At 45.6% G+C, this 26,242-nt stretch overlaps 1 protein-coding gene across 3 annotated transcripts in view; it reads left to right on the top strand.

Annotated features, from left to right (window-relative positions):
* Positions 1-26,242, top strand: part of LARGE1 (LARGE xylosyl- and glucuronyltransferase 1) — a 1,248,067-nt gene that overhangs the window by 707,134 nt on the left and 514,691 nt on the right. For all 3 annotated transcript variants that reach the window (XM_069628785.1, XM_069628786.1, XM_069628784.1), the window contains 2 exons: positions 6,687-6,769; positions 13,644-13,767. In XM_069628785.1, the coding sequence (XP_069484886.1) occupies positions 6,687-6,769; positions 13,644-13,767 (207 nt within the window). The remainder of the gene's footprint in view (positions 1-6,686; positions 6,770-13,643; positions 13,768-26,242) is intronic.

The raw sequence follows: 26,242 nt of genomic DNA on the forward strand, positions 1-26,242 counted from the left end.
TAGCTGTTGCCAATGCTTTAAGTGGGATGAGAAATCCAGGGGGTGGGGGGCAGGGGTAGGGCCTAAAGACTTGACAGGGAGGGGGGGAGACGAGATGTGACAGGCTTTTTTTAAGAGGTGAAAAGGAGAAGCGGGCGAATTGCTAGCCTTAATTTTGCCAGCACTCCTGCTCCTTTTGTTTTTATCTGTTCCCTGACCGCTGCAGGCAGCCCCTTCACAACGCACATCTCCCTACAGGGATGGTTGCACTGTATCGTGAAAAAGCTTCCTGCAGTGGTTGGTGCATACATTCAAAAAACAAAAGGAGAACCGCGTGCAGCACAATTAATGCTAGTAAAGTGCCAGCTTCTCTCACTGACCTCTTACAAAAAGGTTCTGCATCGTGTCCGCCTTTGTAACAGGTCAGTGGGAGACTCTGGCATGTTGCTAGCATTCATTTTGCTGCACCCACCTCTCCTTTTGTTTCTTAATTTGTGGTGCTGACCCCTGCATTAAACCCTTTCACTAAATGGGTGGTGGAAGGGCTGCCTACAGGGGTCAGCACTAGTAGGGTGAACACCATTCAGCAGTATTGGGGTGAGCACCTGCAGAGCCCTGGCCTAGGGGCACGTTTTGTAGCCTGCTGGGGCTCTGCCCCGGCTATCCCCAGCCCACTTAAAAGCACCGGCTTGGCTAAGTCTCTCTTATAGATGTTGCCTGTGATGTCCATGTGAGTTGTGGCACCATATTAGGCTGCAAACACAGCTCCCATGGCATCCACTCTGGTGCCAATTAAGTAGCAGAACAAACAAATTAGAAATCTCGACCACTGTGAACCAGACAACACATCAGCACTATTTGGTTCCTGCTTACAATCTGTTATGTCTCGTCCGTAACTCCCAACCATCACTATTCGACTGTTCACAATACCTACGCCTGCTTCGTCACACCCATTGAATGTCATCCTGCTCTTTTCTAATTGTGTGCTACACAGCACTATCTCCCCCACCATCACCAAGAAGCATTTCAATACTGAAATAAGTGGGCCTCATGACAAGTTTGGTGGTAGCCTTGCCGGTAAAACTAGCAGGCTGCCGCCAAGCTTACAATTTTTTCCAGCACCCGCAAATGGGTACTTACCGGGTCATTACGGCCCAGCTGGAGCCGGAATGCATTACTCCCCATCCCCATTGAGCCCTGTAGGGAATGGGGAGGTTGGATGCACTGGCACCATTCAGAATGGTGCCTGTGCATCAGACATGCTCTGCTCGCGGGTGCAGGTACAGCCTCCAGGACAGTCCTGGCGGCCGTAATGGCACCCGCGATCAGAACTCGTAGTTTGCCTGTCTGGGAAATACGGTACCGGCAAGCTTACCGGTACCGTAGTTCCGGGACTGGCAAACTTGTAATGACCCCCACTGTGTCCCCTGTCGGCCAGGGCTCATGACACTTACACACTCCCTGCCATCTCAAAATACATTGTAGCAGGCAGCTCCTGCACAGTCCAAGGACATCTACACTCTCCACATACTTTGTTACTCTTTTCTGTGCATTTATTTATTTTATTTATTTGCATTTTTGCTCACACAACCTGGGGGCATCAAGCTGCTGTTGCAGGAGCGGGGATCAAACCTGTGTCATCTTGTTTACAAGGCGAGCACATTGCCACTGAGCCTTGATGATCCATGGCCTTGATCCAACTGTGAAATGTGTCCAGCCCTTTCTTGGCAAGGGTCAGGTTCCTACAAAATGTCCTCCTTTGTAGATTGTCTATTATACTGTGTTCTCTTGTTTAAGGTTTTGACCAACTAATACAAATGAGACAAATTAATTTAAAAAAAGGCCTCCCCTGCCACCATTTTACAGGCTCAAAACGTTGTATCTTTTTAGTGTAAACCTTTGAGGCCAACTTGACCTCCATTTCAAACTCTCGAAGTTTCTCCTCGTCTCGTGGCACCCTTGAAGCCATATCCTGATTAATCACGGCAGACACAAATCTGGGCCCTCAGACTTCTGTACAAAAGGCGCCCCAATTCCATCTGCCACTGCCTGGAAGTCCCAGAGTAGTTGCATGCAATGCTATGCCAACCCCGCTTTCCATAAAGGACAGTCACCCATATAGATGTTCACCTGTTCTCACCATGCCAACTTTCTGAAAGCCCATTCAAGCAAAGAACTGAAGACCTCAAGTAGCGTGCCAGGACATGAGCATCTCATCAGCACTGGCGTATTGAAGGATATGTCCCCTTCAAATTGAATCCAACAGGTAGAAATCACGCAGGTGTACCTTTGAAAGACTGCCTTGTCCACATTTGAATGGACTTTGCTGCTGTCCTTGGCTATTTAAGGGGTTTACAGAATCCCTGCTTATGTTTATTTATACCGCGCACAAGGTACCCTAACGCGCCGACAAAACAATAGAGAATTACATAATAAATATAACATAACAGACAGTACTGAGATCCATAAACATATAAATTGCAAAAGGCATATTTAGCCAGTCACATAAAAGTGATTGAACAAACATCATAAAATAAAGATGAAAAGGTTAATGTATCACAATTCTCAATTTTGTAAGAGAAGGAGTGCCCTGTACATTGGTAAGACTGTTTATGAATGCGGGCAAACTGCTAGACCCACATCCGATGATAATACAGTCAGTATTGTCTACATGGCACCAATTGCTGATCTGTAATCTCCAGAGAACTTTCAGACCTTGTGATTTAACACAATTGGATCCCACTTTATTATTAAGCCATGCTAAAGTTTTATTTTTTAGTGACTCCCTAGATTCAGTTTGTTTTTAGATCCAGTGCAAAGCTCCTCATATTGGAGTCCACAATTTTGGGCATAGTGCATTTTTTCGGGCCAATATCCTGGTAGAAGGAGAGCCAGGAGTGGCATAGACTTCATGAGAGGTAATGTACTCTCTCGTGGCACTGTAGTCCCTGGACGAGGCACGAGCGGAGCTCACTTTGTTTGCCAAGACGTGTCTCTATGAGTTAACTCAATCGGTTCTGTTTGAGTCTGCTTGAACTCCATTCTCAAAAATGGACGTTTGAGAAGCCTTTTCCTCTCTTGTGAGCTTCAACTGGGTGGATTTCTGTGGAGATGACGATGAGGGTATGGACATTTTTAATGTACAGGGTCCATCCAGGAGTAGAATTCCACAAAGTTCAAGCAAATTGCTAGATCCCGTAGCATGTGATCCTTATAGCATAGCAGGTTAGCTATAGCTTTGGACTCGACCAGCTCCTTCGCAGAGCTGGCTGCTACTTCAGATTGATCGCCTATTTCAAGTGGCTGATCTCGAGGCCCATGATGGCCCATAGGGGCCGGGCTTTCTGATGGGTCGACAATATCTTTGAGCAACTCCCCATTAACCCCACAATGTTCATTATCAGCATTATCAGGGGGAGGGACCCTTGACTGAGATTGCATAGAGGAACCCATGGGGAAGCATGTGAAGCTATCAGCACTCCTGGGGACCGTGTTGCTACGTAGTATGTTGGTGAGCAAGAGATGTTAATTCTGCAATTTCAATCTCCTCGTGGCACTTAGGGCTAAAACTTCGAGATTCTACTTTCCCTGCTTTGGAGTGCCCAAGGTGTTGACTGTGTAAGGGTAGCTGTTTTACTTGGGGCAACAAACTGGCTACAATCGGACCCTAGCCCAGGGGTGGAGGCAGGAATGGAGGATGAATTCCTATCTGAATCCCTATTGGAATCCCTATCTGTCTGTGATAAATGGCATTTCTGCAGGAATTCCGCCAGGGCTTTATTTTGTCTCCAAAGGGGAAATGGTTAATCCATCAATGGGAGGGGCCACAAAGTGGCGACCAACTTGCTTTTCACTGCTTCCTTCATCACTTCTGCTTGACTAGTTCCTTTGCCATCTCCACTCAGACCTCGAATTGGAGTAAAATGAAGAACTCAAAAAACATTCATTCGTCATCCTGTTTTACCGATTGCTGTTGGTTATCTTGCCCATTGGGAACCTTTCTTGGCTGTGCCCCGGCTTGTAGCATTGTTGCAAAGGATGCTTCCCAGCACATTTTGAGCATTTGTGCCTGAATTTACACACGACCCACGTGCACATCCACTTGTTGAAACCCCAGCCTGTCTCCGCCACTCCCTTATCTCGTGTCTTGAAAGGGTCCCACAACTCTTTGGGCGTGTCACAGTTGAAGGGGCATGTCAGGAGGTGGTGGCCACTGCCTGTGTGGACAGCTGCCACTGGTCTCTGGGACACCATCTTGCATAACCACAAATCCATGACATCGAGAGGGCCTCTGCTTTTCTAGACCAGAAGTCATACATCATATGATATGATAACACGCTTAATACCCAGAAGTTTCTAAGCGCGGACCCGGGGATCAAACCTGTGTTGCTCCGTGTTGTCTTGCTTCCAAGGTGAGCACGTTGCCCCTGAGCTATCCTCCCGAGACAACCACCACCACCACCAATGTCCGTTGTTGCCCTGCATATCTAATCTTGATTCTACGAAAAAACGCTTGCTCTTTTCAAATGTTTGCTATATGCACTCGGGTATATAAGAAATCTAACATCCTGTTGACTCTTTGACAAAATACTCCTACGCTATTTATCACTGGCATTGGTACCAATGGCCGAGGAATAGGACTGAGCAGAGGCAGGAGCAAGGGGGGGTTACGAAATCTCTGCAGACTGCCTACGTACACGAAGCAAGGGGGAAGTCACAGGTGGGAAATATAGAGGAGGAAAAGACCCCTGAACTCTCCCTCCCCTCCCCACCCCCCTTTGGTGACAGTGGAAACCATCCCTCCGGAGGTGGGAATCACTGTGTAAAGAAAATACTGAGTGAGGACAGGCCAGGGTGTACGGAGGAGATTGGGCAAATATTGATGACTTTATAGGGTGCATATCTGGGGGCAACCAGCAGAGACTAATACTGAGCCCATGGACTACATCAACCTTAGCAGAAAGCCACTGGGTAATATCCCCACTACTTACAACATGGCTGTCAATGTAAAGGAGAATTACTCAGGAGCAGCAGTGTCCAAACAGGTGGAGATTAGTTTTAGGGAGAATGTCTCATCGGGCATGGAATAAATGCAGTGCCTCTCGGAGCTAGTCAGCGTGTGGACATCACTAGTTGTAACACGAGGGCCAGAAAGGAAGACATGGGGTTTCAGATCCCTGTGGTTGGTTTGAGCCGAGAAGGTCAATCAGGAGGTGGCAATGGGCACCAAATCAAGCGTATGCTTTTATATACCAGATCATTGGTGAAACATGGTCCTGAAATAGCAGATTATGTCATTTCGAACAATATTGATAAATGAGCCCTGACAGAGACCGGTCTGCATAAAGTGGCTGGCCCATCGCTCTCACTGGCAATTCCTGAACGTTATGATCTATTTCAGGGAGATAGGATGAATGGGATAGGAGGTGGGGTAGCATTCATCTAGAGAAGTGGAAACTCTGGTACTGGAGGGTGTGACATAATGCATATCATAATTCTTACTGATGCAAACACCAGATTCAATCAAATTCTACTATAAAGATCATCTATAATCATGCCAGAGTTCGCTGATCAATTGGCGAATGTGTTACTCCCTCTATTGAAACCTATCTCCAAATTTATTCTTATGGGTGACTTTGATATGTGGCTAAGTGATGCCCCAGATCAGGCTGCTATGATGGTTAACTCACTACTTAAAGAACTGAGCTTTAATCAGCAGATGCACAAAGCCACTCATATTAAAGGCAATACATTAGATTGGGTTGTGACACTGAATACATTCATTAATGAGGCGACCGTGTCTCCCTTGCCCTGGTCAGTCAACTAATTTGTCATTTTTGACGTAGAGCTACCTCCTAGGCGATAAGGGAGGCCAAAACTATGGTCACATCAAAACGTCTTCAGAAACTGTCCCCAGATGCTACGGATGCCTTTGTATCGCCCCTAGCATTGCATATAACTAATGGCACCTCAGCCAATGTTGTGGCCCTTATGTATCAGGATGTTGTATCCAAAGCTGTCAACGCTATTTCTCCATCCAAGATGAGACTAGTGCCAGAGAACAAAAATGAATGCACGCCAGAATTACAGGGGATGAAAGCAAACCAAAGGTAACGTTTTGATGCCTGGTTTAATCGAGAGCACTAGAAGATGAGGATGCCTACCTAAGAGCAGCCACGCGCTATTAAATGGCAATCATCGAAGCCAGAACATCTATGTTTAACACCAGGATTATCCATGCTGAATGCTGAACAAGACTTGCAAGAATTTTTTAAAAAAATCTTAACGAGTTGGAGAGCCTTGACCATGGGGAAGGTTTTCAAAGGCTCCCCTGTGCTGACACAGCCGCAGCACTACGTAAGTGAAAATGCTACCCCCATGAGGGAGGGGCTTTTCACTTATATAGTGTGTCACTGCCAAGTCAGCACGGGGGAGCCTTTATTTAAGGGCCTCGCGACTGCAACTGCGTCAGCGCAAGGGAGGTTTTCAAAGGCGGTGTCTTTGGCACCCTTTGTAAATTGCATGGAGTTGGTGCCCTGGGCACCCACTGAGGTTGCCCGTGTCTAAAGCCGTCCCTATCTCATGACTGCGGCCCTGATGTGCATGCAGCATGTATTCTTCTGTTAAGTGAATTCAGTGAAAAATACCTGTATGATGTACTTCCAGTGACGTTATTTAATGCTTCGCATGCCTTTTTGTCCCCTCAGACCATCCACGTGGCGATTGTTTGTGCGGGCTACAACGCGAGCCGAGATGTCGTTACGCTGGTCAAATCCGTACTGTTCCACAGGTAATGAAACCAATGTACACTTCTTTACCATGAAGCATAAAAGTAAAGCAGGTTTTGCGGGGGGTGGGGGGGGGCGAGAGAGGTTGTTATAGGGATAGGTGGAAGGATGAAGCAGGATCTTTTACTCTTTCTTCCTAGCTCCTATCCCCCCACAGACCTCCCTTTCATCCACCCGACTTTCCCTCTAATAAAACTACTGTACTTTACCATCCTCCTCGTTATGCTATGCTATGCTTCCCAGCACCTTCATCTATGCCTTGCTTACATCTATAAACTTCTTACTTGTACTCTAACCAACATGCTGCATAATCTTTCATGCTGTGTACGTCTTTTTTTTAGCCGTGCTGCGCATTTTGAATCTTCTCATTTGCACACTGCAGCATGTGTTAACCTGCTTATGTACACACTTACCATTTATGTACCACTGCATGTCCTACACACACATGTATTCACTTTGCACTTTTCCAACGTCTCATTTTATACAGGCCTGTGCGCTGTTTTGCCTGCCTCTCACGTATCCGCAATCTATCTTTATTCATCTGTGTGTGTTGTGAGCGAGAGATTACATTAGATTTTACATAGGAAAACTGAACAGTCAGTTTCCTCACACTCGGATGGCTGACCTCACCAGTGGAGATTCACTGAATGAGGCCTCCCTGAAGTTGGGGCATACTACAATGTGCATGTCAAATTTGGCGAAGAGTCTGAAAATGGAGTTAAACTCACATATGTTTAACTATTTGGAGAATGGGGGATTCAGCATACCCAAAGGAAGCACTTTCAAGGAAAATTTCAATTTCAAATTTGGTTCCATTTTTGAGAGTTTTGACATGCACATAGATCCCGTGGGAAACTGGTGCACTCCAACAAAGACACACATCAGATCTATCCATTATGAGCAATGCCTTTTGAAATGTTCAAACTGGCTCTACATTTCAGGCAACACATAGACCCAAACGAAAACACACATTGAATGGGTGGTGCCATGGAAGTCCAAAAATTCTGAAAACCCTTATCAATCTAAAAGTGTGTGGTCTATAAATTCCCCAAAACATGTAAAAACCAAAACTTTCCAAAACATCCACAGAAATGGCAAAAATCCAAAAGGTAAAAACAACACTCCCAACATTGCCTCACAGAGACACTCAAAGTCCCCTACATTTCCAAAATTACAAATCTACAAATTCTGCAGAAAGTGCCTACTTTCTATTTTAAAACATAAGAATAAAAACACACTTACATGAAAACAAAGTAAAAAAATAAAACGTGCACTTTTTGTGAAGGCTAATGCTAAGGTGCAAATGCGTACTAATCAAACCTTAACTTTCGCTGCAGCAAAACTTCAGAACAGTCCATACAAATATTAGGTAGGTTATGTGACTTCTATGCTTAAAGCCGTTGTTGTGCACTTTTGCTGTAGAACGAGTTATAATTTAATGAGTAAGTGTCTGTACCTTAACATTGCAATTCCCAGCATTTATAGATTTCATTTCTGTAACCTTAATGGCATTTCTGAAATTACGAATGGCACTCAATGGTGCTGGATAACAAAATATTCCGGAGAACAGAATGTGCAAAAGCACCTGGAGCGTTTCAAGTGCCAAATGGAATTGCCAAATAAATGATCTCGGGCCTAAATAAGGACAGACTCGAAAAATATGGCAAAATACGACTTTATCATCAGTTCAATAAAGTACGGAAACCTGATGAAAAGATTGTAGCTCACACACTCAAAGCATTTCCATTACGCAAAATGTTTTATACCTCCAAGTACATCAGCTATGATGTCATCCTATGTGGCAAACAGTAAAAACATATTGGGCGGAGGGGTTGGTTAAGGGAACATATATACATATATTTCATATAAGTGTTGGGATCATCATTGGAAGACCCCTTATCTGGTAGGCACGCCTTAAACACCCTCTAACTACATAAAATACTGATAATAGCGGAACAGCAGCAGATGGGCTTCTCCAACAATGTATGATCCACCATTAGATGGGCCCACATAATTGGTTGGCACTCTCTTCCAGCCTTGGACATTCGGCTTGTTAGCAGCACGTAAGCAACAAAGCCCAGGTGCAAGGGAACAGTGTCAGACAAATTCCCTCCCTAGCTAATTAGCCTACCATCTCTCACCTGCTAAGCCCTAAGCCAAGGCTTCTTCGCTGTAGTTTGGAGCCTTTATGAATAGGCCTTGTCTCCCAGTCTTGTACCACCTGTGAAGAGACCATGACTTTACCCCTTCTGTCCTTCTATTTAGTGCTATTTGATTACATTATATTGTGTGTTATTACTCTCCTTGGCCTCTGGAGGGTTGATTGCTCTGTCTTGCATGTGCCTTCTGTATCTTTGATTGTTCAATACTTAGCACTCACAATTATTCACTCCTTTACTTAATCTAAGAGAAATATGTCTTACGCACATGGCTTATCCTCTTCGACCACTTTTGTGCCTTGCAGTTGCTTCTTGCTGCGGCATCCTTGATTCTGAGCCAAGCAAATATCCTTTGGTGCAGAACAATCTGTATTCGAGCGTCTGTCAGCTCTGCAGCTTTGGTCTTTCTCCTCAAGGCTTCTTGCTTAATGTTATACAATGCAGACGTCCATTTTCTCAACATGGCGCTTTACTCACGTTATATGTCCTACTTTTAGCAAACTTCTACATCGTCTTATCTACCTTGGTTTCCTGTGTATATACATCTACTGCCTCTCTTGTTACTTATCTTCTAAGTGTATATGGTTTATCTTCATCTTCGCATATATGTTTACTTCATTACTTTAGTCACATCTTTACTCTCTAGATATTCATACATCTGGTTTAGTGCATCTACGCATCTTCTTCACAACCTCACTTCACACCTGTCAGACCTTACTTGTAGTTTTTCTAGGTACAGTGGTGTCTGCAGTCACATATATTCCGCATCAGTTCAAGGATACATTCGGTAATGTTGTCACAGTGCATAACTTCTCTCATACCTTCGATGTGGTATTGGGGATGACACCAGGTGTCATGCAGAGTGTTCTCTTGCTGTTCTTCCAATATGACAGAGCTGAGGGGGCGGGCCCCATAGATGACGGGTTCACCTGCCATTCTACAAGAATGTCTGTATTTTGCATGGCAAAGGTCCGGAAAAGAGAAAACAAAGTCCAGATAGTAAAGCACTCCGGACCTCTGCTCTATTTACCGTAATCCTACTATCCAGCATTTTATCACCTGGAGAGCTACTGTTCATGGCCATGAATGTTACTGGAGTGCTCTGCATAATAAAGAGGTATTGGATAGCAATGCTTGTGGCTCTACATGTACTTTTATCCCTCCGCATGTATACACAACTAACCTTTTCAAATGTTTTAATTACTCATTCCTTACTTTCCTGGCTCTCTCCTATTGATCTACACCTGTAGTGCCCTAGCCACTTATGTGTATCTGCTACTGGCATCTCCCACACTACTCATTTATAGGCCACTTTACTCTGTTAACCTTCCATTTTAGTCATGACTATTTTTATTCCAACCTCCCCACCCCCATTTATATTGGGGCCAGATTACAGAACCCTTTCACTGTTTCAAATGCAGAGTTGTACTATATTAGGACCAGGGCAATGTTTTCCCCAGCGCAAAAACCTATTCTTTCAAAACGTGTTTGTACCAGGCAAAGTTTGTCCTATTGCTAATACGGAACTGAATTAGTACTAGGGAAAACTTTGCCCTAGTGCAAAAATGCACTGTAGGCATCCTTTTTTGCACCAAGGTAATGTTTGCCTGTAGTGATAACTCTGACCAAAATTGCACTTGCAATGGTTCAAAATTCCTTTAGGTTAGCCCTTGATGTGTTTTTCTGCTCTGCTGGATTTTGCTGTCCTCTGCATTTTACACGTCTGTAGTTTTCTGGCCTCCTTTGGTGCATACGTCACTGTATTTTCCCGGCCTCTTCGCTTTTACCTTCTGCTGCATGTTTCTTAACTCCTTCTTTACATTCCCATCTCAATTCTCCTAACTGCTGCTTACTTACGCAGCCTCTGCTTTTTTCCCTTTCTCTCCCAGCTCCCGCACTGCATGTATATTTACCTGCTTCATGACCTCACCTTGCTGCTCTTTGCACTCTTCTATAAATCAACAGCTTTCTTTGAGTCCCACCCTGCCGGCATTTCCTACCATGCCTTGGTTATATGCCCTCTTTATTTTCAGAACAGTCTCCCTAGGTCTTCTTTAGAAACAGAACTGTAGTTTCTCATCTTTTTCTTTTTAACCAGCACTTTCTTCACATCCTATTTTTCTGCCCCCTAACATTTCCGTTACTCAGAATTTTCCAAACCTCCACTTGTGGATTCCTCGCACATGTATAACCCCCTATTATTCCACCACCCACCTTCCCAACCGTCTTGTTTATAGCCTGTACTTTCCTAGCCTGCATCTCTGGACTCCCAACATTTCCCTAACCTCTTCCTTCCAGTGGCCATCACTTTCCTAACCTCATCTTTATATACTGAGCACGCACTTCACTTCTTGCTTCACCTAGAACTTTTTAGGTCTCTTTTTCAGACCAAGCAAGCACCCAACACCTTCAGATCAGCATATTGAGAACTTGCCTCCTTCATGGCTAGTGATTTACTTGATATTGCAAACTGTCTTCACTTTCTGTTATCCACACGCCATGTCTTGTTTATACTGTGACGAATTTGAGGATGACATCCCTTCTCCTCTAGGGGGAGAAGTTTCGCGTGGGGCCAGGGCGGTGTGTCCACAGAGCAATAATCGCCCTGGGGGTGGTGCACCGAGGGAGGATGACATGGGGAAGGAACCCCCTATGGGATTGGTGACGACTATACTCAGGAGAAACGGTATGTCCCTGCCTCTGTACCACCAACCCCTTCTCCAGTAGTAAGTCCCTCCCCTATCCAGAAGAAGTCAGACTAATATACGTGATGGGACCGAAATTCCAAATAAGCACTATACAATGGACCTTAAAAAAAGTGCTGGGAAATAGAAGATAACCGAAAGTCTGAGGATCATTTTGAAGGATCAACGTGAGCGGTCTAGCTTAGTCCCAAACGAAAGCAGTACACCAGCACAGGAGTTTATAGTAAGCTCATCTGAGATACAAGAGGAGAGTTATCCTCCCAGGAAGAACTGTGGGAGCCGTGCACTGGGCGAGCAGACGAGAGACAAACGGGGAGCTGTGGTCGGAGGAAAAAAAGAATGCAATTCTGGTCCATGCTGGAAGGGCAAGTAATGCTGCTGCCGAAATGAACCTCTGGGCACTCCAGGCCCTGGTGAAACATCTGCAAGGAGGGACGCACCACTGGGCAGAGTCAGAGGTCTGAAGAGCCGCTGCAGACCCTGTCGCTCACCAGAGCACTTCCTGAGCCTCTAGGAACAAGGCAGCTGCTCAGTAAATGCCGGTACCTACAGTGAAAAAGGTGACCGGTACACAGGTTACACAAGAGGTGTTGGAGGTCCGGGGAAGCAAGGCTTTGAAGTGAGAAGTTAGGGCAAGAAAGTTTGGAACCTTGAAAAGTGACTTCAAGTCTGGGACACGCTCCCCTTTGAAAGTCAGAGGGAGACAGATGGGTATGGGACCCCCGAGAATAAACCCCTTTGAAAGTCAGAGGGAGACGGTCTGGGACCCTGAGAATAAACCCCTTTTGAAAGTGAGAGAGACAGAAAGGTCTGGGACCCCGAGAACAACTAACAGAGAAACATTATATCTTTGGCAGGAGAGTGAACCAAACATATACCACAAGGAAGTGCCAGTCTGGGACCCACACCCCATATGAGAACCCAAGAATAAGAGGGTCTGGTACCCTATTTGAAGAAAGAGCAAACAAGGGAATGTTGTATGCTTGGCAGGGGAGTAAACCAAGCAAGTACAACCCTACATTGCGAGTCTGGGAACTGCACCCATGTGATAGGCAAAGGCCTGAAGAAACGAGAAACAAGAGGCTCTAGGACCCTGTAAGGGAAAGAGAGAGTCCATGAGAGGCCAACGGCTTGGAGAGTAAACCAAGCGGTTCACGTCTTTGCGAGTTTGAGACCAGCACCCACATCAGAGGTTGAGAACAAGGGATCGAGGACCCTGGAAATAACAAGGGCATAATACTATGCTTGGTAGGGAAGTCTACCAAGTTGATGGGATAAAAGAATTGTGACATTTACCTAAAAGGATACGAAGCTCAGAACCCCAAAATGGATTGAAAGTAGAAGAGGTCTAGGAGAAAGGAACAAAACCGTATCCTTGGATTCCTATACTTATGAACACTGTTTGTTTATTTCATCACTTTTTGCACAAAAGACTGGGAACTTTTCTGTTAATTGGAACTGCCATGACTTTCGGAAGAGATAATCCTTGCACAGCTGGTTTAAGTTGTTAGTGTTCGGGACAGGGGTAGGCTTTTGTGACACCACAATGACAGATTTTTTGGGTTTGACCAACCTGACAATTGAATTAGTTTTGTTTGAGGCAAGGAAGCCCCTCTTAGCTTCAGGGATAGAGAGGCCTTTTTCCAGCCCTTTTCTGGATTAATAAAACGTCTGTACCCAAAAAGATGTCACCTTGAGCCTGAGCCCTAATTCTGCGCCCTTACAATACCCAGAGCGTTGCCAACCTCATCCTTCTATACGCACTTACTGCACTCCTTGCTTACACTTGGAGAACTATTTAGACCAAGCAGGCGACCATCAACGTCTTCATTGTCTGCACATTGAGCTCCTGTATCCTTCATGGCTAGTGAATAGCTGTATATTGCAAACTTTCCCCACTTTCTGTTATCCACACGCCATGTTGTGTTTATGCCCAACACTTTTAGAACTATGAACCTTTCTTAGAATGGTCATTTCGCTTATTCTCTTGCTTCTCTCTTTTTGGTTTCCAGGCGCAACCCGCTCCACTTCCACCTTATCGCAGATGCCATTGCCAAGCAAATCCTGGCAACACTCTTCCAGACTTGGATGGTCCCAGCCGTGCGCGTTGACTTCTATGATGCCGATGAACTCAAGGTAGGCTTCCCGATAAGAGAAAGGACAAGGGGGGGAAACACTCCTGTATTCCCACATGAGAACTGAGGCATACACTTTGCTTTCGGCAATGAAACATCAGTGAGAGAATAGAGGCCCATCTCGGTAGGGAGGATTGTCATAGGATCCTGAGCCTATTTAAGAAGGTGAGTGTAGAGGAACCATAATGTAGAGGCAAGAATATAACATCAAATTTGATTTCAGCGACCATGCTGCACTACAATAGTGTGTGAGGGTAGATCATGCTGCACCAGCAGGAACTCAACATGCAACACACAGGCAAAGATGCCACAATGTATCGCAAAGATGTGAACATAGTAGATGATGGCAGAGAGATCATGGTGTCCACGAGCTCCACTAATAATGCGGCCTTTATCCCCAATTCCCCTGCTCCATGTGGTAGATATCAGGGGTCGAGGGGTAGTGCTCTATGCTGGGGCTTGGCGGAAGTGGGACCTGCGGTATCCTATAAGGGGCATATATGGGATGCAAGGGTAGTTATGTGTGTGTTACCAGACTAGTGAATAGGAAAAACATGCTACATATGGACTCTATCATCTGGAAACAAGCTAGCTGGAGATCAAGGAATGGTTCTCTACATTTAGCGAATAAGGGAACTCGCCCACAGATTTATATACTACCAGTCTCTCTTCTCTGACATGAGTGGTGCTTTTAATCGGCTTCAGGCTGAATTTCTCTTTTCTGCAGTGTCTCTGGTTCTGATTGCCTGACTATTGCCACCCTCTTTGTTGCTTTGCATGCTTTCTGAATTTTCATTGGCGGTTTGTAACTTTTCTGCACCAAGATACTTTGTTGCTTGTGAACTGTATCACGGCTTCAGAAGCCCATGATGGTCTCCTCCGTTGAGCCAAGGTTGCATGTCGTTCTAAGTTTGGGAGCTGTTGTCTTGTTGAGTGGAAATTGTCTCCCTGCAACATTTTACAGTATGGTCCTTTGGGTTAGCAGCTCAGAAATTCAGGCAGCACTTTGTGACCTGTCTTTGATCATGCAGATTTCGGGTTGAAGATTCAAGGAGCTCTAAGCTCCCCCTCTAGTAGACTCACGTAATCTCTCCCACTCGGTTTCCTCTCCAGATTCCGGCCGTGGTTCTGGCGTTGGAATGTGTAAAATGTAGTTTTAACAACAGGTAACTCATATTTATTTATTTAAAATGTGTAGAGCGCTACTAAGGTCCAAAAAGGGCGTATTTTAGCAGAGTGGAAGAAAAAGATGAAACAAATGTCTTCAAAGCTTCTCTAACTGAATCACTGCACTGACTCTTAAAATAACAGGAGGAAGTTACTTTGTGAATGAATGCCAATGACCTATACCCTGGGCCATTTCCATGGAATATGTTTCTGTACGATTTTAGTCCCTCAAATGGAATTGGTCCTCATTAATATTGGGCTCTTAGGGATGGAAGCCTGCTCTAAGGTGACCCTGCCAGGAATTAAATCTGCGACCTGCAGATCAGACACAGATTCCAGTAGAGAGCGCTTGCTTTGCTCTTGTGCCTTCACTTCTTCATGCCTTCACTTCTTCATGCCTTCGCTTCTTCATGCCTTCGCTTCTTCATGCGTTCGCTTCTTCATGCCTTCACTTCTTCATGCCTTCACTTCTTCATGCTTTTGCTTCATCTGCTTTTTCACATTGCCACGTTGGCAATGGATATGGTAAGGTGTTCGCTGTAAGGTGAGGTTTGGGTTCAGAGGTAAGAATATGGGTTAGAAAAGAAGGTGGGTAGAGCCCCCCCCAATACCCCGCCCCCCCCCCGGTAATGACGAAGTAAATGTTAGAAGAAGTCAAAGACTGAAGCAGTAAACTTATGAATGGGGTACATTTGAGGAAGTAAATGTATGGTGAAGTGACTGATGAAGAGGTAAAGACATACATCCGTTCTACAATCCAATGGCTAAAGTTCTCATAAAAAGCATTGCAGCTGTCTCTGCTCCTAAAGTGCTCCGGTTACGGTTCACAAGAAACATAATGTCGCTGCTGTCTCTGGCCCTAAAGTTTGGCTATTATTTGGCCCTAAATGACTCTGGTTAAAGTTCTTAAGAAAGGTACTAGTATGTCTCTGGTCCTAAAGTGATGGGGATACAGTTCATAAGGAATTCCCTGTGGCTGCTTCTGGTATAAAGTTCTCAGGGTGCTGGTCTCATGAACGACATTGACTGTCTGTGGTCTAAACGTTCTCCAGGTACAGTTCTTATGAAAGGCACCCATCCTGTGTTTCTAAAGTGCTTGTAGTGCAATTTGTACAATGGGACAGAATTTTGGAAAAATGCTTTGGGCGAGTGTCTGGAATAGGTCATTTCTTTGGGTACAGTTTGTGAAAGGTGTGGCATATGTCTCTGTTCTTGTAGCCCGAGTCTGTTTAATCAGTCCTGCGTTTGTGTTTTAAAAGTGTTGCTAGTGCAGTATTTACAACAGGTCCTGTGCCTCTGTAAAGTGCTGTGGGCGAGTGTCTGGGGAAGTAAAATCCTTTGGCTGCAGTCTATGTGGAAGGTTGTGGATTTGTCTGGGGCTGTAAGGGGCCGTGGGCATAGGTCTCGTGCCTGCGGTTGCACAGTCCTTATAGTGCAGTATGTTTAGAAAGGTTCTAGGTAAATTGCTTTGGTCGAGTGTCTTGGATAGTACATTTCTTCGAGTATATTTTCTGTGAAAAATCCAGTTTCTCTGCTTTTGAAGGGTGCTGCCTTCATCTGCATTATCAGTTCTGTTTTTGCATTGGTACATTATCTGTGGTTTAATATGTGTATCCGATTCTGCATCTCCGTAACATGCTGTGGGCGGGTGTTTGGGACAGTAAAGTGCTCTGGTTAAAGTGCATGTGAAAGATGGTGTCTTTGTCTCTGTGCTCGCCAAGGGCTTTGGCTCAGTATGTATGATGGGCTCTGCGCCTGTTGCAAAGTGCTTGGACGGCAGTATATATGCAAGGTTCTGTATCTGGGTAAATTGCTTTCTAGTGAGTATGTTGGGTAGTAAATTGCTTACAATTTCTATGAAAGTTCTGTGTGTCTGTTTTAGCAGTTCTGTTTTTGCATTTGTGAATTGCTTGTGGTTCAGTATAACAGTTTCTGTATCTCATTAATTAAAGTGTTTTGGGTGAGTGGGATAATCGTCCTTGGGTACAGTTTATATGAAAGATGTGTTGGTCTCTGTGATTGCAAAGAGCTTTGCCTTAGTCGGTGAAATAGGCTATGCGTATGTTGTAAAGTGCCTGGGCTGCAGTAGGCATACACAGTTCTGTATCTCGGCAAATTGGTTTGGTTGAGTCTTGGATAGTAAATGGCTTTGGGTACAGTTTCTGTCAAAGTTGTCTGCCTGTACTTTTGAGGGGTGTGGGGCTTCGTCTGTATTATCCGTTCTGTTTGTGCATTTGTAAAGTGCTTGTGGTGTAATAAAACCGGTTCTGTATCTCATTACAGTGTTTTGGGCGAACATCTGGGATAGTAAATGGCCTTGGGTACACTTTATGTGAAAGATGGGGTATATGTCTTTGTGACTGCAAAGGTATTCGTCTGTCTGTTCATTATGCCCTGTGTCTGTTGTAAAGTGCTTGGGCTGCGGTATGCATAGAAGGTTCCGTATCTGGGTAAATTACTTTGGGTGGGTTTGATGAGCAGTGGACTGCTCTAGATACAGTTTCTGTGAAATGTGTGTGTCAGTATTATCGGTTCTGTTTTTGCATTTGTAAAGTGCTTGCGGTTCACTATAACAGTTTTTGTATCTCATTCATTAAAGTGTTTTGGGTGAGTGTCTGGGATAATAAATTGCCTTGGGTACAGTTTGTGTAAGATGCTATATGTGCCTTCGTGACTGCAAAGTTATTTTTCTCAGCATGTTTAATAGACCATGTGTCTGTTGTAAAGTGCTTGGGCTGCAGCAGACATAAAAGGTTCTACATCTTGGTAAATTGCTTTCTGGAGTGGCTTGGATAGTAAATTGCTCTGGGTACAGTAAACGTGAAATGTGTTGTACCTGCCTCTGTGCTTGCAAGAGGGTTTGGGGCTTGGGCCATATAATCGTTACTGTTTTTTTAAAGTGCTTGTGGGGCAGTAGAGTATGTTTAAGGAGGTTCTGTTGCTCGAACAATTGCTTTGGGTACAGTTTTCAAGATTCTGGGCCTGCTTTTCATAGCGTTTGTATTCAGATGGCGCACTGTAAAACGTTTTTATAAATGCGGTGTCTTTTTTGCACAATGCCGTGGGTGCAGTTTATGGGAAAGATACAGCGACGCAATTTCTTCGGCTGCAGTGTTTAAAACGTTTTTTCTGTGCTGGTAAAATGCATTGCAATGCAGCTAAAAACGGAGCCAAGCAGTTACTTTGCTTCCTGCTGTACGTGGGTGATGGGAGAAGGCATCATCTTGGCATTTTGCTTAGATCAGCTTTGCACCTGGTTTCCATGGCAGCAGTAACTCTCATAAATAGTCTGGACCTGATCTGAAGATCAGGATGTAATGACTCCGCCGTCACCACCTCATCCGGCTGCTCTCCATGAGTCATCCGCCCAGCTATGTAAAATGAGAGAGGCAGCCAAGGTTAAATTGCCTCGGAGGTAAATAAAACGCGTGCATCTCAGCAGCCGGACAGAGGATGGATGGCTCTTCTCGTGCTTGAAAAAACGGGCCTTGGCCATAGCCCCACGGGTCTTAAGTGCCATTGGTATTCTGGTACTGTCAAACATTGGTATCTCCCCGCAATTCACCCCCAGCCCCTCACCACCTGCTGCACCCTCTGCCGCCCAGTACTGTGTTGGCCATGCACTGCCAGTTGACATATACCCTTACCTTTAACCCATCACTGTTGTAGTACTGGCAAACAGACAGCTGTCCCAATTCACCCCTTTCCTGACCTGCCGCCCGCTGTGCTATGCCAGCACTAGGACTCCCAATGCACCCCATTCATTATCTGTATCATCCATTTGGTGCAGACAAATATGGCTTTCCCTACCACAATCCCGAACAGTTGCAGTATAGACTAATCCAGTACTGGCATACAAACACACACCCAGTGTGCCTTCAGCTCGGCCTGTACCACCCATTGCTGTTCCTATACTGGCAAACACACCAAGTTCATCCAATTCCCCCAGTTCCAACACTCTGCGCCCCTTCTTATTCCAGTACTAGGACACATACACTCTGCAGCTTCCACTAGATGTTGGCCTATGCATAGCATGTGAATCTAAGCAGATACAAGCATTGGAAATACGATTACAGTGAGTAATGTATCTCATACATTTCATACAAGTTTGGATCACCATATGTATCGTTAATCCGTGTAAATAGGCCCATATTACCAAATTACTGTGAATGCAAGCAGACGTCTAAGGCCAAATGATAATGATGTTATTATATAGCACTTTGCATTTCGCGCTTTGAAACACTTTTGTATAGGCGCGTTATAAATGCCATATCGTATCACTTACACTTAAGCGCCTTATATAGAACAAATATACATACAATATCTCCCACCCTGTGTTGGTACTCATTTATTCAACTCAGAAGGATGAAAGGCTGGGTTGGCTCTGCAGCTCACACACAGACATCTCAGCAGTGAGCGCTCAACTCACTCAGCGATCTAACGAGCTATAGCTATCTTACTAGCTATAGCTATCTTACCGGCTATAGTAAAATTAGCAATTACATGCTTGAATGTTCTCAAAGTCAGAAAGCAAATTTTACTCTGTAGCGGATACCATTAAACTGGTAACTGAGATTTAATAGCAGATCAGTTCATCTGTAGGTCTGGTGCGAAGTTGGCCACATGTCAAAACTGCGTGGATCTACTTTTCAGCCTTCAGAGATTGGGCAAATACATACCATTGGCAGTGTTAATAACTGTGTATTAAAGAATTTAGAGTAGGGCATGGAAAGCAACGCACCCGCACGGCAAACCCGTACTCTGGCACTCATTACCGCATACATGCAAACAAACATCCTGAACAGCAAGCCAGCAACTGCAGAAACAAAGCGCCACGTGGTGCTGGCCCCAGCCTAGGAGCTTCAATTTAAAAGAAAAAAAGAAGGAAAAAAAAACAATTATTTTGTAAAAAACATTCAGGGGTAGCAAGGGAGACCACAAGGGTAGCAAGGGAGACCTTTGGGGTCGCTGGTGCGAACCCTGGCGACGGCCAAATGACATCCCTGCTTATACTACCCAGTACCTACCCCATTAGCTCTTTCTCACTCACTCCCTTCTCGCACACTTCGCTCCTTCTTTTCGGTGTCCTACCCTGGAACCACTTTCCCAAGCCCTTGCATTCTTTACTAGGAAACTCAGAACTGTAGAAGGGCACATCAAGACAGGCATGCAGCTTACCCTGCTATTACACTAGTGGGACACACATAGCTCGCTTAATGCACCTCTTGTCTGACTGGCAGTACTATGTGCTGCTCAAGCAATGGGTCCACAATATTGTTCTGCCAGCGCACTACAATATGGACCTTCTTCCAGCAGCCTGTTATTCTTGCTAGATCCACACACAACGCCACTGCAGTTGGCCCAGTGGTTTTATAGTACTGGGATCTCCTGCACAGTTCTGTCAATGCACCTCTATCATAACCTGCAGCACACTCGGCAGTTTCAGTACCAACATCCACAAACACCTCTGAAAGCATTTCAGTCGTGCTGCACAGATCCTTGCGATTTTCTAGCAATGGGATCTCACACTCTTTTCTGTCAATACACCTCAATGATGGCCTGCAGCACATCATGTAATTTCAGTTCTAGGACCCACAGATTGCACCGCCAATGGAATGCAATCCTGCGCTGCTGCACCCTTTGCTTTCATAGTAGTGAAATCTCTTACACAAGTCTATTTATTTATGTATGTAATTTATTTATTTATTTATGTATTTGGTATTTATAATGGGCCTGTACAGCAAATGGTGTTTCATGGTGCAAGGTGTATGCACCTCAAAGATGAAATGCGATTTCAGTACTGAGGTCCACACACACATCCGTGCGCACAGGTTTCGTTCCCCACCCACAGTATCACTCAGTACTCTAATATTGGCACTGATCCCATAGCTTTTTGAGCCCCCCAAGCCCCCTCCATTTCTGAGCCACATCAGTTTCAGTACTTGGTCTCAATCCCAGCTCCTCCTAATCACCTTGGTCCTGATTTGCAGCTCCTCTTTTATTCGCTGGGTTCCTAAATATAGCTCTGCCAGTGGACCTCAGTCCTAACCTTCTCACTCCACGCCACGCCACTCATGCTTTGATACCTTCATAATGCTGCCCCTGTTATAACCCCTGCATCTTCAGTACTGGGATGCAGACACATACAGGCACACACGCACACACCTCTGCTGATGTACCTCAATGCTAACACGCGCCCTTTCTGCTGTCACGCTACTGAGATCATCTCACGCAGGTAGGTCCAGGCACACCTGTCCTTAGTTAAGGTAACCCAATGGTACATTTCTGGAAGCCCATCACTGCTTCACTAGCACACTTCAGTCATGGCTTGTGAACCCCATGTGTACGGGCAGTCCTTCGGGGTTAGGCCCACACATTTGAAAACAATGACATCGAAGTGGAGATAAACACACTCAAAGCCTAATTTGGCAGATCGGTAACAAAATTGAATATGTAACAACACTGGGGAGTGAAGGGTTAGGTATAGTTAGTGGGTGATTGCGGCGAAGGAGTAAATCCAAAGATGGGATGGGGCTGGTAGGATCCCTATACATAGAAATGGAAAGTGTATCTTAATTAAAGGTGACAATGTAGATATAATAATCTTAAAAGGGCTCAGTCTCCCATCCCAATGAGCCATGACAATCCTCCCTTCAGCAGAGGACAGGAGCATCCTCTGCAGGCCTTCTTGCTTGCCTCTAAGGCTGGAGGCACTTCCCTTGCCACCATTCGCCCTCCAGATCCATACACCCAGTCTGTTGCTGCTCACTGGTAGAAGGACTTTGCATATATCAGGGCATTTATGTAATTCCTTTAGCTTTTGGTCTCCACTATGGGTGACCTGCTTCTGAGATCATCTCTTGCCCCTTTCCTATTTCAGCTTTCTACCAGATTCACTTCCTGCTCCTCTCGACGCGCCCTCTAAACCTCATAAAACTCTGAGCTGCTCCCACGGTCCATCGCTACTAGTGCTCTGTGGTTTCCACCTTGGTGAGCTGGAAGAGGTGATGATGACGTGTTGCTATATTAATACGTGCCTGCCAGCTGTACACCGGACTCCCCACTCTTGCGTCCCACTTGTATGGGTGCCAGAGGCTTATGCTCATGGACCGAGTCACCATCACTTCGCTTCTTCCTCCATTGCATGTGGTTGTTCCATGGTGTGTACATTGCAAAGAGATATGTAGAAGGGACTGGCAGCAAAAGACCACCTGCCTTCTTTAGGATGCCAGTTTCTCCAACGGATGGCCTCTAGGTACTGTGTTTTTTTTCTTGGTTCTCTCCCAACACACACACAGATCCTTGTGAGTCGTATGTGTTTTGGGGTTTTCAGGGTATCTTATCTTTTTTGCCACCTCGTCGACTTATGACACCTCTTCATGCTAGCCAAGAAGAATTTGGCTTCCTCAACTCGCCAAGAGGAAACCAACTCTGTGGAGCAGATATAGCCCTCGGCCCTCTTCTCAGCCTTCCAATATTGCCAGGTGATCTCCCTCTAGAGTCATCCATAGCCAGGATGCGGTTCTCCCTACCAGATGGTTTGATATCATGCCAGTGTTAAATAACTCTGGTTAAACGCCCTAGATTTGGGGCCGCTGATTGTGTCTGAAAGTAGGTGCAAAGTTGCGGAGAGGAAGCCCTGTTCCTTTGCGATGCTCCCGAAGTGAATGACATAGAGGCAACACCAGAAGGAGATAATGGCCCAGATTCTCAAAACTTTTTTTTGTCACAAGCGATGAGAGGCGCTTGGCCATCTCATCGCCCGCGCCCAAAAAAGTTGGTCCCTATTCTCACTCTCTTTGCGCAAATAAGGGCACATTTCTGCATATTTCAAAGTGCATTCAAAATTCACAAATAGGATGCGCTTTGAAATGCGCAGAAATGTGGTACTTAGCCCTGCACCTGTAGCGAACAGGCGGATGGGGATAGCGATACACAAATCTCAACCAAGTCGTTTTTTTCACACTTGCATTTCTATCCCCCAAACAGGGATAGCATTTTTATTTTATTTTTTATTTTCCTTTGACAGTGACGGGCCCTTTAAAGGGTGCTGCTGTGAAATGCTCTCCCAGAACCTTGGTGAGTGATGGGAGCTCATATATTAGTATAGGGAGCACACTTCTGACACTAAAGTATAAATGGGAGGATAAGGTGTCCTGCACATTTCTAGAACTAAAGCAAATGAAACAAAAACACATCCACTGCACTTTTTTCATTTGAGTTAGTTTTTGTCTGAGGCATCTGCCTTCTCGTCTGTCACCACCCGCCATGCTTTCTCCATCAAGGAGTCCGAGAGATAGGATCTCAAAGACAGAGAGCCTAGCTGGCAGCACTCACTGGCAATTACCAAGGCACAGGAAACTTTGTATAAATTAATGCTTGTGAGAAAATATTTCTTTAGTTGCTATGACAACTGCATTATTAAATTATTAATTTCATCCGCAGTGAACATGTGGGATACCAGTCGGCTACAGAGGGGTGCATAGGGCACTGCTTAAATTGGTGCCTGGGGTTTTCCCTTCAGGGAAAGTCATGGTTAAGTGTCTGTCTCCTGACATCCATCTTCTAACACTGACCCACTTGTAGCCCATGGCCCAAAAGGGCATATTTAGATGGGGCTACATACTTGTCACCTAAGGGAAACCTAGGAATAAAGACACAGCCAGCAGGGTTGTTATTAAAATACTTCATGTTCTGTATTATGCGTTTGTGAGTGTTTAATGGTATAGATTAGTACATCCAGCCCAACAGGGGCTGATTGGAATGTTGACAAAAGGAAGATTAAAAAAAAGGACAGAACTCCCCTGCGGAAGAATGGGCTGGGCAGGGAAGAAATGATTCTAAGGAGTTTAAAACAATTCAAAAAAACTGTTGAAGGACAGGTGCAGGAGACGAGAGAAGGGAAGAAAAAGAGAAAGCAAAGGGGGAAGAAAGAGAAGAAATATGTTCCCTGGGGGGCTCGTGGACTCGGGCGCCACCCCGCGCTCCACCACCAGCAGGGCCGAAAGATATTATTTCATGCACCAGGCCGTGTGTGCTTGGCAAACCGGCTAACTTACTGTTTGTCCGGGCTGTGTGCATGGAGTAACCCGGCCACTCACACGACCGTGGCGGCCCCATCTTGTGCTTATGACCAAAAGTATGTACATGCGTCTACCCTTTCAAAGCGAACAAAAGAATGAAGATTCATCTAAACCATCAAGCCAGATACAATTCCTTTCCAGTTTAGGACGTACCCCTTAGGCTCAGTTCAGGTCCAGCAGTGGTGGTGGACGCCCATCCCAGATGATGTGCCAGAGCTCCCCTACTTGTACTTAGTAGCTGGTCCCAAAGTATCTCACTGTGACTGTGGCTGTCTCAACCAAAGCAATATATACCTTCAAGTGGGTACTTCTCGACACAAGGCTTGTGAGGGTCATCCCTTCCCAAGGACCTAGTACGATGGATGTGCCTGCTAGGCTGCTGGCCGGGGTTAGAGGGTTTAAGCTGAACATATTTCCTTCCCTGGGGTTCCTCCAACAATGCTCCCTAAGGAAAGATGCTCTAGCGTTCCAGTCTTCATCTCCTTTTCACTGAGGGTTCCCTAGCGACAGACTGGCCTGCCACCTCACCTCCTTCAAAGGCAATATATACTCTGCATTTGCACCAAGAAAAGAGTCCAACTACCAGCTGCACCTCCTCAGAGGTACTCTTCCTTTTCTCACCTTCCCCAAGCAGCTCACTGGCTCCAGAGCTCTGGTTCTCTCAAGGCTGGACTGCTACCACATCCCCTTTCTCAACCTCCCTGCCACTGCTTTGCGCCCACTGCAACTAATCCAGAACAGAACCGCAAGACTCATCCTTGGCCTCGAGCCCAGGGACTGCATCTCTCCCCCGCTGAAATCCCCCCACTGGCTCCCCGTGGCTGCAAGGATCAAGTTCAAGACCCCCTGCATTGTCCACAAGGCTTTCTTGGGCCTGGGTCCTACCTCCAACAATACCTACGTAAATACTGTCCTTTCGGAGCCCTCTGCTCATCTACCTCCAACCTTCTGTGAGTGAGCCAGTTCACCAAGCAGAGATTTGGAGGGAGATCTTTATCCTCAGCAGGGTCCTCCCTCTGGAATAACCTCCCTGCTGCCCTCCGTCTTGAGCCTGATCTCCTGAAATTACAGAAACTCATTAACATTCTTTTCTCCTCTTTCTTCTCTCTTCCTCTACCCTGCTAACCTCTCTCTCCACTCTATCCCCCTCTCCCTCCTTTTCCACGCAGCTTGCTGACTGGCCACTGGGTGTACCTCAGAGTCTCACAGGTCCCTGGAACCCACGCCAGAGTTCCCGCACTTACCTCCGGGCCTGCACTTGCCTCATTGCTACTGCACTTGGTAAATGACCCATGAAAGTGGCATCTCTCAGCACTTACCCCAGTTTCTGATTACCTGGGCTCACTTGGACTCCACCCCCGTGCACGTGTTCTCCCCCTCCTCCCCTCACCTGTTCAGTCTGTGCACTTGCACGATCTGAACGCACCATGCCTTGAAGATCGTCCATCTATCATCCCTGCCTCCCTCCCTGCCTGCATCGTGGCGCCTTAGAAAAAACTGCAGAATCGCAGTCAGACCTAGTTGCTCTTATCAACACTGTTAATTGTATTATATGCACTTACTCTGCCTGGCAGATTTGTATCATTCGGAAAATCAAGGGCTCTTAATGACTGGTGTGTCCATTGTTCCCCTCCCCCCTTCATCGCTTTGAAACACTTGCCTTGTGCATAGGCTCTTTTCAAATAAACATTACCATACCATAGAGCTGAGTAAGGGGACCTCCTAAAACCTGCAGACCCCTAAATTGGTTGTTCAAAATCAAACCTGGGCCCCCCAGTTTCAGCTCCAGCTCTCTTGGGGTGCTTTAACCATGGCTCATGTGTGGAGCAGAGCAGATCAAGTGCTTCACATTAACACTGCAGAACTTCGGGCGGCCCACCTGGCCCTTCACATGCTCGCAGATTGGGAGCCCAGGGCGCCCGCAGCTATGCATCGGAGGCAATCTGTTCCCTTTGCGTATAGAGCGAGTTTGCCATTAAAGATGCTATTTTGTGGCTGCAGTCATCCTCCTTGAATTTTACTTTTTTATTGCACTTTGTCATATTTTGAAGTAATTAAGGTATTTTTGAAGTCTTATCTAGACCGAGGAGGAAGTGAGATATGATGCACGTGAAATGGGAGCAGTTGAATTGAGAAGCACATATTTAAAAGGAGAGAAACAAAGGAGGCAGGGTTGGAAGGAGATGGTTGTTAAGATTATGTATAAGCTTCGTGGAAGGTGGAAGA

The sequence above is a fragment of the Ambystoma mexicanum genome, chromosome 12 (assembly GCF_040938575.1).
Source record: "Ambystoma mexicanum isolate Mex_15411 chromosome 12, UKY_AmexF1_1, whole genome shotgun sequence".
Lineage (NCBI taxonomy): Eukaryota > Metazoa > Chordata > Amphibia > Caudata > Ambystomatidae > Ambystoma > Ambystoma mexicanum.